Consider the following 18,100-nt stretch of genomic DNA (forward strand, 5'->3'; position numbering starts at 1 on the left):
ACTACAGGGTTCCAGATTCACATAAATTTCTTTATAAAAACCCTGCTGCTGACCCAGAAACTATTTTTCAGGGTCCCGAAGGGGTCAAGGCTTCTACTGCAAAAAAATATCCCCTCTGATAGAGATTCAAGGGCACTAGACAGATGGAGAAAAAAGGTTTACACTTCTGCTACTTTGGCTGTGAGGGCTTTAAATTGTCCATTTCATATGCTTAAATATCAGCAATACTTAATGTCACTGCTAAAACAGAAAATGTCAAATTCTGATTGTGCAGAAAATAACGAAATGCAGAATTTATTGCATGCAACTGAACAAGTGGGAAAGCATACATTGCAATGTGGTTTTGATTCTCTGGAGGCCTCTTGCAGGGCTGCAGATACGGGTCTGTCATTAGGAGGCATGCTTGGTTAAAGGAACAGAATCTGCCTGATCATGTTAAAGCAAAATTATTAGATGCTCCATTACAGCATGATACCTTATTTGGTGTTAAAGCAGAGAAGGTGTTGAAGAAAATGGAGGACAAAGCGAAATCTATGCAAACGGTAAAGGATTTCTTACAGGTACAGCCACCCAAATTTAGCAGGAACTGCCCTACAAAGAATTGGTCCTTTCCACTGTCAGGCCACAAAGAGGCAGATACAGACGCCCCAGAGGCAGATCCCAGCCCCAGGGCTCATACAGGCCTAAACAGTGGGGCGCTTCTACCTCCAAAAGCGGAGAAGAGAAATCACAGCCATACAGGTAACAGCTCCAGTGACATTCCTCTGCCAGCACCAAGCACTTATCTTTTGGCAGCCCCCTTAGGGGGAAAACTAGCACTTTTCTCTCAAAATTGGCACATGATCACCCAGGATAAATGGGTCTTGAATATAGTGTCCCAGGGCTACAGGTTCCACTTTCACACCCTTCCAAGGGCAAAAGGTATGCCAGACCTGCCACACAATCAATGGGCAGAGGCACAAAAACAAATTTCATCCCTCATGGACATGAGGGCCATTCGGCAAGTACCACAGCAAGAGCAGGGGCAAGTATTTTGCTCAAGACTTTTCTTGGTACCCAGAAAAGACAAAGCCTGGAGACCAATACTGGACCTGTCTATTCTAAATACATTTCTGGACGTTCCGAAATTCAAAATGTTGACTCTGCAGCAGCTGCTGCCCATGCTGGGCAAGAAGGCTTGGCTTGTAACTTTGGACCTAAAAAAGGCATACCTGCATATTCCAGTCGGACAGTCTTGCAGAAGATACCTCCGATTCATAGCTGGCTCAATGCACTACCAATTCTCTGCACTGCCCTTTGGCTTATCTACTGCGCCCAGGGTCTTCACAAAATGCCTGGCACCAGTAATTGCATTTTGCAGACAAAGAGGAATTCAAATATATCCTTACTTGGACGATTGCCTTATTCAAGCAGAGAACAAGGGCATTCTACTAAAGCATCTGGTGTTTGTAAAAAGGTTACTAATCTGCCTAGGGTACACAGTAAACGAAAAGAAATCAATTAGTAGCCTCTCAAGAGATAATATTCCTGGGTGCAAGCTTAAATACAACTGCCCAGATGGCTCATCTCACGCCAGACAAACAAAGGCAGTTGACTTCTTACTTCAAAATGTTGGCAACAAAGACTCGGTTATCTGCAAGAAAAATTCTGCAGGCTTTGGGCTTCATGGCGTCCTGCATTCTGCTAATTCCATATGCCAGACTGCATATGAGGAAACTACAGTGGTATCTAAAAAGTGTTTTGGACTCAACATTGTCACAGCCTGGAAAAATTAATTACCTTCATTCCTTGTCTGTAACAGTAGTTTCGATGGTGGGCACAGGCCTTTCACCACAACAAGGGACAGCCATTCACCCTTCCCACAGCCAGGCAGTTAATAACAACAGATGCTTCAGATTATGCCTGGGGGGCCCACATGGCATGAAAATGTATTCAGGGCACATGGCCCACAAGCCTAAGGCATCTTCATATCAATCAAAAAGAGATGCTAGCTGTTCAAAATGCCCTGACAGCTTTCAAGGATCTAATCCATCCAGGACAACTACTGATGAGGACGGACAATACTACAGTCATGTGGTACATAAACAAGCAGGGAGGCACACATTCCTACCCCATCTGCAGACAAGCCATGACTTTGTGGGACAAAGCATTGACTTATCAAGTACACCTACAAGCACAATTCCTGCCAGGATAGAAAAATACTCTGGCAGACGAACTAAGCAGAAACCTCATGGATCCCCATGAGTGGAAACTGGATCCACAAGTCTTCAGCATGATAATAAAGAAATGGGGATGCCCAGACATAGATCTATTTGCCTCCCCTCACAACTGCCAGCTACAGAGATTCTGCACAAGGACTTATCACAAGCAAGCATAGAAAGTGGATGCTCTATCATTCAGCTGGAAAACCCTAACAGTATATGCCTTTCCTCTTCTGCCTCTCCTCCCCAAGGTACTCCTAAAGGTCAGACAAGAGAAGCCAAAAATGATTCTGACTGCTCCAGACTGGCCCCGCCACCACTGGTACCCAGTCCTAAAGAGCTTGTCTCAAGGTCCAGCCTAGACATTGCCTCTAATTCCTCATTTACTGACCCAATGAAACAATCAGATCCTGAACAGCCAACTCAGAACCCTAAATTTGGCAGCATGGCGGATAATGTAGCCATTCAGAACACACCTCTCTCTAAAGCAGTGATAGATGTTATCTTGGAGGCCCAGTACCAGAAATTCTTATGCAGAAAAATGGAAAAGATTCTGTGCTTGGAACCAGGCACAAGGAATTGACACGTTTGTACCAAATATTCCTCAGATTTTACAATACCTAACTGAGATGCTGGACAAAGGCCTATCCTTTTTATCAATTAAATCCATGCCTCTGCCATTTCAGCTCATTACAATACGGAACCACCAATTTTTTCACATCCGTTGCTAAGACAGTACCTCAGAGGGGCCAAAAACATAAGACCTCCAAGGAGAGCACCAATACCTGCAATGGGACCTCAATTATGTCTTGGAAAAACTCACACTGCCGCCTTTTGAGCCAGCCAATACAGCTGAAATAAAGTTCTTATCTTGGAAAACAGCTCTGCTCCTAGCAATAACCTCTGCAAGACGAGTCTCAGATTTACAGGCAGTCATGGCTGTGGAACCTTTTATCATTTTCCATCCAGACAGGGTTTCCCTGAGGACGAACCCGACATTTATGCCTAAAGTAATGTCCAGTGTGGCCCTTAACCAAACCATTCATTTGCCTACTTTTTATCCAAACCCACAGAATAAGGGTGAGAGACTCCTGCATTCTTTGGACATACACAGACAGCTACGCTTCTACTTGGACAGAATTAAGCTTTCAGAAAGACTGAGCAACTCTTAGTAGCATATGCTGCAGGATCGCAAGGAAAGGCTATCTCAAAGCAGACTATTTCAAAATGGATAGGCCACTGCATTCGTTTCTGCTATTCACAACATGGCAAATCAGTGCCTAAGGGCATTAGGCCACATTCAACCAGAGCAGCAGCCACTTCAGCAGCCTTTCCTCAGAGGAGTACCAACCAAAGACATTTTAGAGGCTGCAACTTGGAGTTCAGTGCACACTTTTACCAAGCACTACCACTTACCTCTCTACTCTAAATCGAGAGCAGGCTTTGCCACTGCTGTTCTGCTGGGCCTTATAGCCTCTCCTAATCCTATTTAGACCCAGCCACCCAAACTTAGCTTTGGGATTCAACCCAAGTGTAATGATTGCAACAATGAAACACGATGAACATAGTACAGTTGTGTACCTACCATAAATGTAGATGTTCGAGTGTATTCACTGTTGCAGGCCAGGTTACCCACCCACCACCCCCCTTTTCTTTGTTGGGACTTATCTGTACTTCTCTATCCTATACAACCTATGTGGTGTATTTGCTTGTAGATGAAGGAAATGTTTATTTTTGTGCATGCATACTTATTGGCATAATTTTCAGCCTACCAGTTTGGGGGCACCTGACATCTGGGGCAAGAAAAACTAAAGAAAATGGCGTCGGCTGCATCTTTTATACCCCTGGCGCACTGACGTCAGGGAAGAGGCGACAGCAACCGACACTGGACCTAGACTTTGGAATTCAGGCCGACTGCGGGTAGCCTGCCAGCAGGATAACCTAAGTGTAATGACTGCAACAGTGAATACACTTGAACATCTACATTTATGGTAGGTACACAACTGTACATTTTTTCTCCAGATGTTTTAGTTTCCTCTCAGAAACCTGCTTTGTTGCATTCTCATTTAAAATTATCCAAGAAGGGTCCAGTAATTCACTTGCCTTTGTGATAGAAAAAAATGATTCGGGACTGTTATGCAATGAATAATAAACGTTTCACAATTTGTCCGGTTGACAGAAAAAAGAAAATGATTTGGTGCTGTTATACAATAATAACTGTATCTTGTGCTGGCTTATGCAGCCAGTGGTTAATTAAGTAACTGAACTAATCACGTAATCCCAGAAGCATTTTTATTACTTTTTAACCTTTAGCCTGTACGGCTCCCCTTTTAATTTTCCATGACAAAATTGACTGTGCAGCATGTTAGAATTTCTCTGTTCTGTCATCATTTTTAGATATTCCTGTGTTTTTTGAAAAATTTAATCATATTTGATGATTACGTATTTTATTTTACAAGGTTTTACCTTTTGTTATAAGCACAGACTGTCTCACCATTGTATTGCATGTTCTTTTAGTTTCTAGTTCTTGATTGTGTTTATTTTAAACTTTGTGAGCTTTGACTTGTACTTTCTTTTATTGAAATGTGCTTTGCACTTTAATAGTACCTGATGGTCATTGTGGTGAGCATGTTCATAGGTTTTTACTAGGCTATCGGCCCTAGGGCCTATACAAGCCTAGCCATAACAATTCCCTGGATATTTCTTCCCACAATATTTACTTCTCTGGACCCCTATCTAGCAGGGCGACTGACATGATCCCCGTGGTGAATTTCCCATCTCCCATCCAATCATCAAGGTTCCTTTTAGAGGGCCAATGAGGCGCTCTGCTTGACATGTATGGGCAGTCTATTTCAGAGTATGGGAGTCTCTGGGTCAGGAACCTATCCCTCCAGCATGTTTTGTTCATTGTGATGACAAGATTTAGATCCCTGGAGCGTGTGGCTCTGAGGGATTGGTATTTCTTTAAGTGGAGCATGTCCAGCAGCTCAGGGTTTTACATGGCCTTGTATGTTAAGCAGAGATCGCTTCCGAGTAGACGATATGCCACAGAGTATAGCTGGAGTTTTTTTAGGTTGTCAGCATATGGTATCTGCTTTAGGCCTGTGATTCTTTTAGTGAGGTATTTATGTGGCCTTTCCAGCTGTTGCAGATATCTTGTGAGGTACATGCCAAACGGGGCATTATACCCTATAATAGGTCTAATGAGGAATGAGTACAGTGGGACAATGACCTCCTTTTTTCTGGATGAAAAGCCCTTAGTGATGAGGTGTGCCACATAGAAGGATTTCCTGACTGTTGTGGCGATGTGGTTATCGAAAGTGAGACCACTGTTACCCATGTCCCTTAGTCTCTCATCACACTTTTGATGTTTAGTGTACTGCTACCTATGTGGTAATACATGGGTACATGTTTTTTTCCAAAAGGGCTAACTAAATTTTTTGGCATTAAGCTTGAGTCCATGGCTGTGGCACCAGGAATCTGTTTCTGTAAGGCCCTTTTGTAGAATATCCACATCATTTGGGGATTCAATAATGGCTCCCAGTTTGCAGTCATCTGCAAACTTTGTTGGCCAGAGTGCCTTAGTGTTGGCTTGTACTTCAGAGAAGTAGATGCCAAACAAGAGTGGTCCCAGGACTGAACCCTGAGGTACTCCACTTGTCACTTGTCTGGAGCTGGATTTGAAGTGGGCTACTTTTACAGTCTGGGTTCTGTCAGTAAGCCAGTTGGCAACCCATCGAGTGACGTAGGGATTTATGCCCAGCTTAGTAAGTTTATCTATGATTCCAGAGAGGGGGGATGGTGTCGAAGGCCTTGGCGAGGTCCATATAGGCTGGGTGGACCGCCTTACCCTCGTCCACAGTTCTGGAGACTGATTCGAAGAAGTCAATTAGATTCAGGAGACAAGATCCCCCTTTCACAAACCCAAACCGGGTGGGGTCCAGTGTTTGAAGGTTGCCAGTGTCTTTGTTTGTAAGTTCCATGCCCTTGCGGATCAAGCTTGTCAGACTGATGGGACAGTAGTTCCCGGGATCCAAGGCATAACTCCCTTGTGGAGTGGGATAACTGTAGCTGTGCGCCACTCAGTGGGCACGAAGCCTGAGGCGAGGCTATAATTAAACATGACACTTAGGTGAGGTGCCAGTTCATTTTGTAGTTCATGTAGTACACAGCCTGATATGTCATCTGGTCCCATGGATGCTGTATTCTTAGCTTTGCAGAGTGCAGTTTCTACCTGTGTGGCCGTGATTACCGGAATTTGGCAATCTTTTGGTATTGAGATGGGCCCTTTAGGGGGTGAGAGGGGGTGAAGTTGTCAATAAATCGATCTGACAGGATGTTGGCAATATCCTTGAGATCAGTATATTTAATGCCATTCTGTTGTAGCTCAGAGCAGATCTCTGAGCATTGCCATTTAGATTCTTGACATAACTATAGAATGCCTTGTGGTTGTCTTTGGAATCATTGACAATTTTATTTTTGTAACTAGCTTTTGATGATTCTATGAGGGATCTCGGCTTCTTACTGAGGCTGGTGAGGGAGTTTTTTGCATCCTGGGATTTTCCTCTTTTCTGCAACAGTTTCTTCCTTCTGTTATATAGTTTGTTTATAGCAGGGGACCACCAGATTGGCTTCCTTTTTTTGAGAAGAGCATCTTAGTTCTATTTGGGATGGCACGATTCATGCACGAGTGGATGTGCTCGTAGAGTGCCTTAGTGTAGGATTCTCCAGTCGAACTTTCAGATCCCGTCTGCGTGGATGTCGTGAAGTTTGTCTCTTCTGACTTCAGTAGCATGAAGTTGGCTTTGGAGAAGTTTAAGGAGGTTTCCTTACTGGGGGGTGGGGGTGGGGGGGTGGGATGTGGATGTCAAGGGTGATTTGCTTATGGTCAGACCTGACCAAAGAGGGGGTGACCACTTGTGTGGCGCATCTATCTCCCATGTTGGTAATGATCAGGTGTAGGATATTGGAGCCCCTGGTGGGACAATGGATTGGTTGATCCAGGACATTGGAATTTATGAATTCCAAGAACCGTTGGGAAAAGGAGTTGGTACCCGAGGAGTTTTCCCAGTTAATGGCAAGGTAGTTGAAATCACCCAGTATTAGGGTGTTTGGTTGTATCTTAATATTTTCCAGTATGTTTAGAAAGGTGTGGTGAGAATCTCTGGGCATGGTGGAGGATCTGTAGCAAGCTACAATTTGGATTGCAGTCTTAACTAGTGTTAGTTACACCTGGAGAATTTTAGATGCATTGTGTTGGGCAACTAGCCTGGAGGTGTGAATATCCTTGGTGAATATGGACACTCCTCCACCTTTAGTGTTTCGGTCTTGGTTTTGTGGCCGAAAAGTGTGGTAAGAGTTGTAGCTTGGTATTGCAGAGGTGCTCCCTGGAGCCTTGAACCAGGTCTCAGTTACTGCACAGATATCGATGTTACCATTTTTAGGAGTGCCTCGAGAGTGCATTTGAGTAGCATTACCTTCAGATTTTGCATGCTTGTATCTGTTACGATGGTGGTTTTATCCTTTGAACCTTGCCTAAAAAAGGCACTATAGGGGTGGCAAGAGCTTTAGCCAGTAACCTGAATCCCAGGGGTGACAGGTGTAGGCCATCTCTGGCAAAGCATCGTGGTTTGTCGATCATGTCTTCCCAGGCAGACAGATACTGGATCTCCTTTGAATGACACCAGAAGCTTAGCCAATTGTTGAAGTCAATCATTTTGTCCTTGTACTGTGGTATCATTTTGGGCGAAGGTAGGATGCTACTCAGGGCTAGGGTCATACCTGCCTGGGCCACATGATCCAAGAGCTCTTCCATGTCTCTCTCCATGTAGTCCAGGGAGGTGCGTCTCAAGTCATTCACTCCAGAATAGACAATGACAGTCGTATTTGTGCTTGTTGTGGAGTGACTTAACTGCATGCGTTATGTGGCGGATCCTGGCACCTGACAGGCAGCTGACTGTAATTTTCTCCTTGTTCATCCTGGTGAGTGGGACATCAGTGTGCCTGACTATAGAGTCACCTATGACTAAAGTGTTGGGTACATTGTTTTACCTTAGGGGCTGTTTTTGGGTGGCACACTGGTGGTGTGAGCTGTGTGTCACTTTGGTTGTGACTGGTGTTTGTTTGCATTTCATCTTCGGAGGTCCTTGTTGCTTGGGTAGGTTAATGTTAAGGTCTTCCGCATATGTGGGTTTAGTGTTGCTATGTGTGGATGTTGGTGTGGGTTTTGAAGGGCTGTGAGTTGCTTGAGGTGTAGTGCAGGTGTTAACCTTCTCCTCTTGACTGTCTAGCACAATCTTGGTTGGAGAGAGCTTTGCTTCCAATTTGGCTATGTAAGTGCATCTCTCACAGGTTGTAGTATTGGGTGGTAGGAGGAGAGGATTGTCTGTGTACATAAGGCAGTTGCCACATTGCTCCAGTATGCCGTGATTTATCAGGTGGACAGGAGAAATCACCGGAAGCTGACCCTTGAACATGCCTGTTTAGGTGCTTTTTTTGTAAAGTTTGAGCTGTTTTCCTTTACCTTTGCCAAGGTGCTTAATTATAGGCTGTTTAGTGCCTACGATTCATTTCTCCTTATTGACAAGGAGAGTTGAGTGCTTGTATCAGTTTCAGGCTTCCTAGTGCTTTCCAGCATGTTTTAGAGCAAGTGCTAGTCACGGGTTCAGATTTTAGTGCTACTAATGAGAAACCAGCTAGTTCTAAGGGAAAATTTGAAGAGGAGACTTTCTGACACCTGGACTAGTTTAACTGTAGCCTTGCAGTGCTGCACGATGCGAAAAATGTGCAGACACACATGTTTTTAAGCCAGAAAGTTGAAAGGGATGGAAATTGGCCCAAAAAGGCTAGTAAAATTACAATTTCAGAGCTGGAAACCACTCCTCTAGCGTTAGATAGGCAGTACAATGCTCACCACTCCCAGTGGTAAAAGCAGTAGGACTTCCCTCTACCACAGCAAGGTCTGGATAGCTCTGAACACAGAAAATAAAGTCCTGAGATGAGCAAAGCCTGGGATATAGACTGGCTAGGAAAGTTGGAAACGAGCAAACAAGATAGTATTTTTTTTTGTTGAAACAGGCTAAACAATGCAATAATACAGTAAATAAACACAGAAAAGGCTAGCACACTTCAGTGTGTAGTCCTAAACAGTAAATACAATTAAAACTCTACAAAATTAGCAATTTAAAACTTTTTAAATGAAGCAAGGCAAGGGCACAACTGAAAAACGATTTAAGAGGCAGTAATACAGCAGAATAAGTAGCTAGTCTACATATACAGAGAAGTCTATGTATACAGAAAAGCAGCTAAAACACAAACACTTTAGATGCAGTGCAACCTAGAGCACTTGAGTTGTAGCAATATTAAGGCAATTACAGTCATAATAAATTCTGTAAAATATACTCTATATTTCCAAAATGTTTGAGAAGCACAGTCAGAACACAAGGAGATTCAGGCATTTTGTTTTTTTGAAAGGGAAAAAGGAGAAACAGAAGGCCTTCTCAGATGTTCTCTCTGTATTAGGTAGAATGAGCTAATGACACTAGACTGAGAGGAGTGTCCCAGATCAGATTTACAGTAGGGGCGGGCCACTGCAAAGCCACCAAGTATAACAGCAAGACACGAACAGGGAGGGAGGGTGGAGACGATACTAAAGCTATTAGCCTACAGACAGTAAACACTACAGAAAGCCACAAAATAAAAGTTTTTAAACAGATACAAGAGCAAAGAGACTACAGAATGCTTTTAACTGCAAACAAATCAGTTACCCGTGCAGATTAGTTAATAGCAATAAAATACACTATGCAGCAGGCAATAAAAAGTGCTATATATAAATTGCTAGAAACAATAATCGGTATAAATAATCCAAAAAACAGGATACTTGTATATCTCAGATCACAGTTGTAGTCAACACCCCTCCTCCACTCTGCTCAGTGTGTATAGAAAGAAATCCTCTCGAAGTTAGAGCTTAAATACCAGAAGATAGAACCTTAGACAACTTTTTTTTAAAAAAAAGCATAAAAGAACCAGCCCCCACTAGCCAGCAGCCAATTAACACAATTTAACCAAGGTAACGAAAGGCTTCTGCTAATTCAAGATGGCCTGTTCATGTGTTTTGAACAGTCACTGTAGAAACAAACAGGCCCAGAGCCAGCAAATCTGAACTAGGGCAATACTAAAGCTATTAGCCTACAGACAGTAAACACTACAGAAAGCCACAAAATTAAAGTTTTTAAATAGATAAAAGAGCAAAGAGACTCCACAGAATGCTTTTAACTGCAAACAAATCAGTTACCAGTGCAGATTAGTTAATAGCAATAAAATACACTAAAAACTATGCACCAGGCAATAAAAAGTGCTATATATAAATTGCTAGAAACTATCAGTATAAATGATCCAAAAAAACAGGATACTTGTATATCTCAGATCACAGTTGTAGTCAACCCCCCCCCCCCTCCACTCTGCTCAGTGTGTGACCTTGGTCAGCAGATTTAAATAAATATGTCGTCTTGCCAGTAGAGTGGTAATATAGCTACCTTTACTATTGTCATTCTGGATGTTTGGATGTTCCAGAATCGAAGAAAAACCTTTCAGGGGAAAGGTGGTTCTTTGGACACTGTTCACTATCAGCAGTGACTGAGACAATCCACAGTGCCTTTAGTTTAGTACTCGTAATGGATGCAAGTAATAGTGCTGCTGCAATGCCCATGCTAAAAATGAGAACATTGATATGGAGTGTTACTGAGTACATTCAGATTGCACATAGCATGTTTTGGTGTTTTGTAGTAGCAAGGGACGCAGCTAAGTAGAAATAAATTGTTTGCTTACACAAGACTCCATACAGCCAGCTCTTGTACATTCTGTCAGTGGGTGACATCCATGGTTAGGGCTGGACTGAGACCATTTCCAGTTGTATCCAGCTACTTGGAGGAAAAAAGGAAGGAGATATAACCTAGTTAGATGTGCAAGAGAAGAGAGTACACTGAATTTTTTTTTTTTTTTTTTTTTTACTATATATGATCTTAAAACATTCACTAATGTAAATAAATTGTTTCATTCTAGGTTCCAGAGAGACAAAAAACACTGTTAGTAGCTGTATAAATAAAGATGATTTCCCAGTTCTTGGCAGTGGAACAGCAGTGATAAATTGCAGGTAAGTGTGTTAAGCCTTGTTTTACAAAAAATGTATATAAAACAATGTCTATCGGATTACATCTCAGTAGTAGTCATCACATTGTAGAGTGGTTCCCCCTTAGTGGGTGCCATAGAATTAATGCTTTTTCCCCCCTCAAAAACGTTCCCCTTATAAATAACATTGATGAGCCTCATTGGTGGGTCCTTGATTAGGTGTTTTTTGCTGTCAGGAAAAATTCAAGCTTTTGCTGTGAGATTCTTTGTTTAAGGAAGTTTTTCCAGTACCAAAACTCGGTGTGATATAATGGTCCTGTGACATAAGTATACATGACCCTAAGCCCACCCTATTTTTTTTTTTTTGCTGCTTTCCCAGTTTGGATCTCGGTCCTTGCTGTTAATAAATCCTGTAATCTGATGATATTTAATTCTTCCTCAGCACATGGGATTGGATCCAATTCTTTGATCAGACTCTGCTGCATACTCTAGACTTTGGGTCTAACTCTCAAGCTCCTCCCTCTACCCATAATGCCTTAGTCCATCTCCATTACCCCAGGTCTCTTTTGCAATCATTGTGCCTAGATGCAGATGTTCATCGTGTTACCCTGCTGCAGTCCTCACACTTGGGTTATCCTGTCGTCAGGTGGTCCCGCAGTCGGCTGGAATTCCAAAGTCTTGGTCCGGCGTCGGTTGCTGTCGCTTCTTCCCTGACGTCAGTGCGCCAGGGGTATATATAATGCAACCAACGCCATTTTCTTCAGTCTTTCTTGCCGCGCGGTGCCCGAAGCAGAAGCAGTTGGCAAGTGCCGGTCGGCCAACTACTGAGATTTTCGAATTCGAATTTCAGACCGAAGTCTTCTATAAAGCTAAGTACCCCGTTGGGGAAACTTTTCTTGCTTCAGACCGATGTCAGAAAAAGTTAACTATTGTATTTCTTGTGGGAAGCAAATACTTCATAAGGATTTTCATTCTCATTGCATACCTTGCCTAGGCCCAGACCACGACGTCACTAGTTGTCGTTTTTGTGCTAGCTTTAATAAACGTACTATTAAAAGACGCTTTGATTTCGCACGACACTAGTTCGGTAGGAAATTTAACTACACCATGCCGTCAGAGCAACCGACTACCGGCGTGCACAAAAAACGAAAGGATAAGGACAGACAGCCCAGGCCTAAGCCAGATTCCGAGGCCTCAGCTGGTCCGGTCTCCGATTCTCCAGTCCTCAGTGAGGCTCCGATGCAGCCCCTGACTACAGCAGATCTGGAACCGCTTCATATTTTTTGACTGAATGTACCAGGCCGACGCAGCCATTTAGTTCAGGCCCTACCGACGACATTGCTGAAAAAGATGTCGGTGCTGCAGAAACGCCATCTGTTTCTGAAGGCGTTTTCAGACCGACGCTCACCATTAAATCGTACTCTAAAACGAAGACTCCTATTAAAACGGACTGCACTTCAGTCCCCTATTCAAGGCCCCATGCCTAAGAAACAGATGCTCAAAATGGCTGAAGATTTGATCACTTTAATCAGGGGTTCCCGGCCCCCTCCTGACAAAAGGCCTAGACAAGAGGAAGATTATGCATCCTCTGAACAAGTGTCCATTTCTTCAGACTCCTCTGAGGACCAAGATTACTCCTTCTCCCCTTATGAAGATTCTGATGCTGAGGATTCCATTCCCTCAGCTTCTCCTCCTGAAGACTACTCCTTTGGGGAAACTTTACACACTATGAAGGGAACATTTTCACTGGGAGGGTCAGGTCTACTCTGACTCGAAGAAAAGGCTCAGAGAGTTTATTTTACTCCCCCCAACACAGACCACTTGCCATTCCACCAGTTTTAGACATTGTGGATGATGTTTACTTAGAATCCAGTTTTAACCCTGATTCTCTACCTCCTGCTCCGGCTAAGCCTGACAGATATTATAGAGTGCCTGATTCCCACAAATTTCTTTACAAAAGCCCTGTTGCTGACCCAGAGACAATCTCCCAGGGTCCCAAGGGGGCTAAGGCTTCTATGGTTAAAAATCCTGTACCTTCTGAGAGGGATTCTAGAGCATTAGACAGGTGGGGGAAAAAGGTTTACACCTTTGCCACTCTAGCTATGAGGGCACTAAATTGCCAGTTTCACATGCTTAAGTATCAGCAATTTCTAATCTCTCAGTTAAAGCAAAAAATGACCACTCTCCCTCAACAATCTGAATTGAAAGAAATGCAGGATCTCTTGCATGCCACTGAACAGGCGGGCAAGCATACCTTACAATGTGGGTTTGATTCTTTGGAGGCCTCCTGCAGAGCAGCTGTCACTGGGTCTGTTATACGTAGGCATGCTTGGTTAAAGGAGCAAACTCTACCTGATCATGTTAAAGCAAAACTTCTAGATGCTCCCTTATAGCAGGATGTTCTTTTTGGAGTTAAAGCAGATGAAGTCTTAAAGAAAATGGAGGATAAGGCAAAATCTATGCAGACAGTCAAAGATTTCCTACAGGTACAGCCCCCTTGCTTCAGCATAAACTGGCCAACAAAAAATTGGTCCTTTCCAGCTACAGACGGACCACAGAGGGGCAAATACAGATGCCCAAGGGGCAGAGGACAACCACAAGCCCAGTACAAACCTCGCCAATGGGGCACTACAACACAGAAGGGAGGAGAAGACAGGTCCCAATCTACCAGAAGGCAAACTCAATGACTTGCACCTCATCTGGCCAAGCAACTCTCTCTTGGCAGCCCCCTTGGGAGGAAAACTCGCACTTTTTTCAGACAACTGGCACATTGTCACAAAGGACAAATGGGTCCTAGACATAATTTTACGAGGATACAGATTCCATTTTCACACCTTGCCAATGAAAAGAGGAATGCCAATCCTGCCACAAAATCAATGGGCAGAGGCACAAAAACAAATTACAGCTCTCATGGACATGAGAGCCATTCAGCTGGTACCTACTCAAGAGCAAGGTCAAGGATTTTACTCAAGGCTCTTTCTAGTGCCCAGAAAGGACAATGCCTGGAGACCAATTCTGGACCTTTCAATTCTAAACACTTACAAGTACCCAAATTCAAGATGGTAACACTACAGCAGCTTCTTCCCATGTTGGGCAAGGAAGCATGGCTAGTAACGTTGGACCTCAAGGAGGCATACCTGCATGTCCCTATCAGACAAAGTTGCAGAAGATACCTCCGTTTCATTGCAGGTTCAACCCATTACCAATTCTCTGCACTGTCCTTTGGCTTATCTACTGCACCCAGAGTCTTCACAAAATGCCTGGCACCAGTAATTGCGTACTGCAGACAAAGAGAAATTCAAATATACCCATACCTGGACGACTGCCTCATCCAAGCAGAAAGCAAGGACATTCTATTACATCATCTGGCTTTTGTAAAACATCTACTAAATTGCCTGGGGTACACAGTAAACGAAAAGAAGTTAAAACTAGTACCCTCACAAAATATGACATTCCTGGGTGCCAGCTTGAATACAACGGCCCAGAAGGCTTATCTGATGCCAGACAAACAACTACAACTGACTCAATATTTCAAAACAGTGGCAACAAAGGCCCAATTAACTGCAAGAAAAATTCTGCAGGCCTTGGGCTTCATGGCATCTTGCATACTACTAATACCATTTGCAAAGCTGCATATGAAGAAATTACGGTGGTACCTAAAAAGCGTATGGTCTCAACACAGCCACAGCTTGGACACAATATCTCTCATTCCCTGCCTACAACAGGAGTTTCTGTGGCGGTCACAGGCATGTCACCTCAACAAGAGTCAGCCTTTCACCTTGCCCCCAGCCAGGCAAACTATCACAACAGATGCATCAGATTACGCCTGGGGGGCTCACATGGCAGGACAGTGCGTTCAAGGCGTATGGACTGCAGATTAAAGGAATCTGCACATCAATCAAAAAGAGATGCTAGCTGTACAGAAAGTTCTGATAGCCTTCAAGGATCTATTACATCCAGGACAACTGACAATAAAGCTGGACAACGCCACAGTAATGTGGTACATAAACAAGGGGGTATTCACTCCTACCCTTTGTGCAGGTAAGCAATGACCTTATGGAACACAGCTCTGGCTTACCAAGTTCAGTTACAAGCTCAATTCCTGCCAGTACAGAAGACTACATTGGCAGACAACCTCAGCAGAAACATCATGGATCCCCACGAGTGGAAACTAGATCCACAAGTATTTACAATGATAACTCAAAAATGGGGCCTTCCAGACATAGACCTGTTTGCCAGCACTCACAACTATCAACTAACAAAATTATGTACAAGGACACTTAACCATCAAGCGTGGAAAGTGGATGCACTTTCTTTCAGTTGGAAAAACCTGACCGTATATGCCTTCCCTCCATTACCTCTCCTCACAAAGGTACTTCTGAAAGTCAAAAAGGAGAGACCACGACTGATTCTCATAGCCCCAGACTGGCCACGCCAGCACTGGTACCCGCTATTGAGGAATATGGCCCACGGCCCACCATGAATATTACCACAAATTCCCCATTTACTCGCACAACAAAACAATCAGATTCTTCACAGCCAGCTCAAAACCTTAAATCTGGCTGCATGGCAAATCAACTAAGCATCCAGCTAGCTCCTCTTTCCCAAGCAGTTATGGATGTTATTCTGGAAGCTAGAAGGCCAAGCACCAGGAAGGCTTATTCGGACAAATGGAAAAGGTTTTGTGCCTGGAACCAGTCTAAAGGCCAAGACACAATTCAGCCTCACATGCCTCACATTCTACAGTATTTAACCGAGATGTTGCACAAAGGACTTTCTTTCTCCTCCATTAAAATCCATGCTTCAGCTATTTCGGCCCACTACAACACGGATCCACCCTTATTTTCGCATCCACTTCTAAGGCAGTTCCTCAGAGGGGCAAAAAACATTAGACCACCCAGGAGAGCACCTACACCAACATGAGACCTCAATTTTGTTCTGGAAAAACTAACGCTACCTCCCTTTGAACCAGCTTTCTCTGCAGATCTTCAGTTCCTATCATGGAAGACTGCCCTGCTGCTAGAAATAACTTCATAACTTCAGCTAGAAGGGTCTCAGAGCTACAGGCACTAATGGCAGTGGAACCTTTCCTCATTTTTCATCAAGACAGAGTTTCTGTACAAACTAATCCTTCCTTTATGCCTAAGGTGGTTTCCAGTGTGGCTTTAAATCAAACCATCCACTTACCCACCTTCTTCCCAAATCCACAAAACAAAGGTGAGAGACTCCTGCATTCCTTGGACATTCACAGGCAACTTCGTTACTACTTGGACAAAACTAAGGCTTTCAGAATATCTGACCAGCTCTTTGTATCGTATGCTACAGCTTCTCAAGGGAAGGCTATATCAAAGCAAACCATTTCCAAATGGATAGGTCATTGCATACGTTTTTGCTATACCCATCATGGAAAACCAGTTCCTGCTACCATTAGGCCCCACTCTACCAGGGCAACAGATACTTCTACAGTCTTTCTCAGGGGGGTTCCAACCAAGGAGATTTTGGAAGCTGCAACTTGGAGTTCAGTTCACACCTTTACCAAACACTATGACTTACCATAAAGACCAGGGTGGGCTTCACCACTGCAGTTCTGCAGGGCCTCCTAGCCTCCTCTAACCCTCTGATACCTCCACCCATCCTTAGCTTTGGGATTCAACCCAAGTGTGATGACTGCAGCAGGGTAACATGATGAACATAGTACAGTTTTGTATCTACCATAAATGTAGATGTTCGAGTGTACACCCTGCTGCAGTCCAGGTTACCCTCCCTCCATCCCCTCTCACCTACTGGCTAAATCTCTTCAATACCTTCCTGATGTATTTGCTTATAGCTGAAGGGATTTTGTGTTTGTGCAAGTTTACTCAATTTGGTACTAATTACTGTCCACCTTTTTGGGGGCACTTGATATCTGGGGCAAGAAAAACTGAAGAAAATGGCGTTGGTTGCATTATATATACCCCTGGCGCACTGACGTCAGGGAAGAAGCGACAGCAACGGACGCCGGACCAAGACTTTGGAATTCCAGACGACTGTGGGACCGCCTGATGACAGGATAACCCAAGTGTGATGACTGCAGCAGGGTGTACACTCTAACATCTACATTTATGGTAGGTACAAAACTGTACTTTTCTTCTCTCAAGCTAATTTTTACTAGTTATTGTGAGTTATTGTACACAAAGGTGGTTGGTCTTCAAAACCCCCTCTGCAAAATAATGTACATTTTTGAAATCTTTTGGTTCTGGCCCATCTATATCTTGGGTTATCCCCTCGATGGATGAACTCATTGATTTAGCTTCCCACAGTGCTTGGAAGGAGCAGGATGCTGTTGAACCTATCCCAAAGAGACCTGACAAATTTCTAGGCCCTCCCAAAGACAGACCTCACTGGAGCAAAGGAGTCCCAGTAGATGCTATGGTGCAGTGGCAGCCACTAAGAAAGAGCTAGCAGAACAGAGCTCTTCTGTCGATCTACCAAACAGGGAGTCTACGGAGCCAGACAAATTCGGGAAACAACCCTCTGCCTCAGCAACCATCGCTCTGAGGTCTTGTAATTACCTGGCACACTTCACGAGGCTTCAGAGGAATTTGACCAAGGAACTTTCAAGACCTCTGTCGGAGTCTGTGTCTGTAGAGGATTTAAAAAGAACCTCTTTTCAACTGGCCACTCTCGTCTATTTCAAATGCTTCAATGAGGTTAATTTCTCACACAGCTGATTGCATCTCACGAGCGTCTGGTTCAGGCATTGCCATAAGAAGACATGCCTGGATGTGGCTATG

The 18,100-nt window shown here is 43.8% G+C and overlaps 1 protein-coding gene across 1 annotated transcript in view; it reads left to right on the forward strand.

Annotated features, from left to right (window-relative positions):
- ZNF598 (zinc finger protein 598, E3 ubiquitin ligase) overlaps positions 1–18,100 on the forward strand; it is an 824,015-nt gene that overhangs the window by 299,386 nt on the left and 506,529 nt on the right. Inside the window, exon 8 of the mRNA XM_044088900.1 lies at positions 11,262–11,352. Within this exon, the coding sequence (XP_043944835.1) occupies positions 11,262–11,352 (91 nt within the window). The remainder of the gene's footprint in view (positions 1–11,261; positions 11,353–18,100) is intronic.

This window comes from Protopterus annectens, chromosome 12.part0 (assembly GCF_019279795.1).
Source record: "Protopterus annectens isolate FY-2018-M chromosome 12.part0, PAN1.0, whole genome shotgun sequence".
NCBI lineage: Eukaryota > Metazoa > Chordata > Ceratodontiformes > Protopteridae > Protopterus > Protopterus annectens.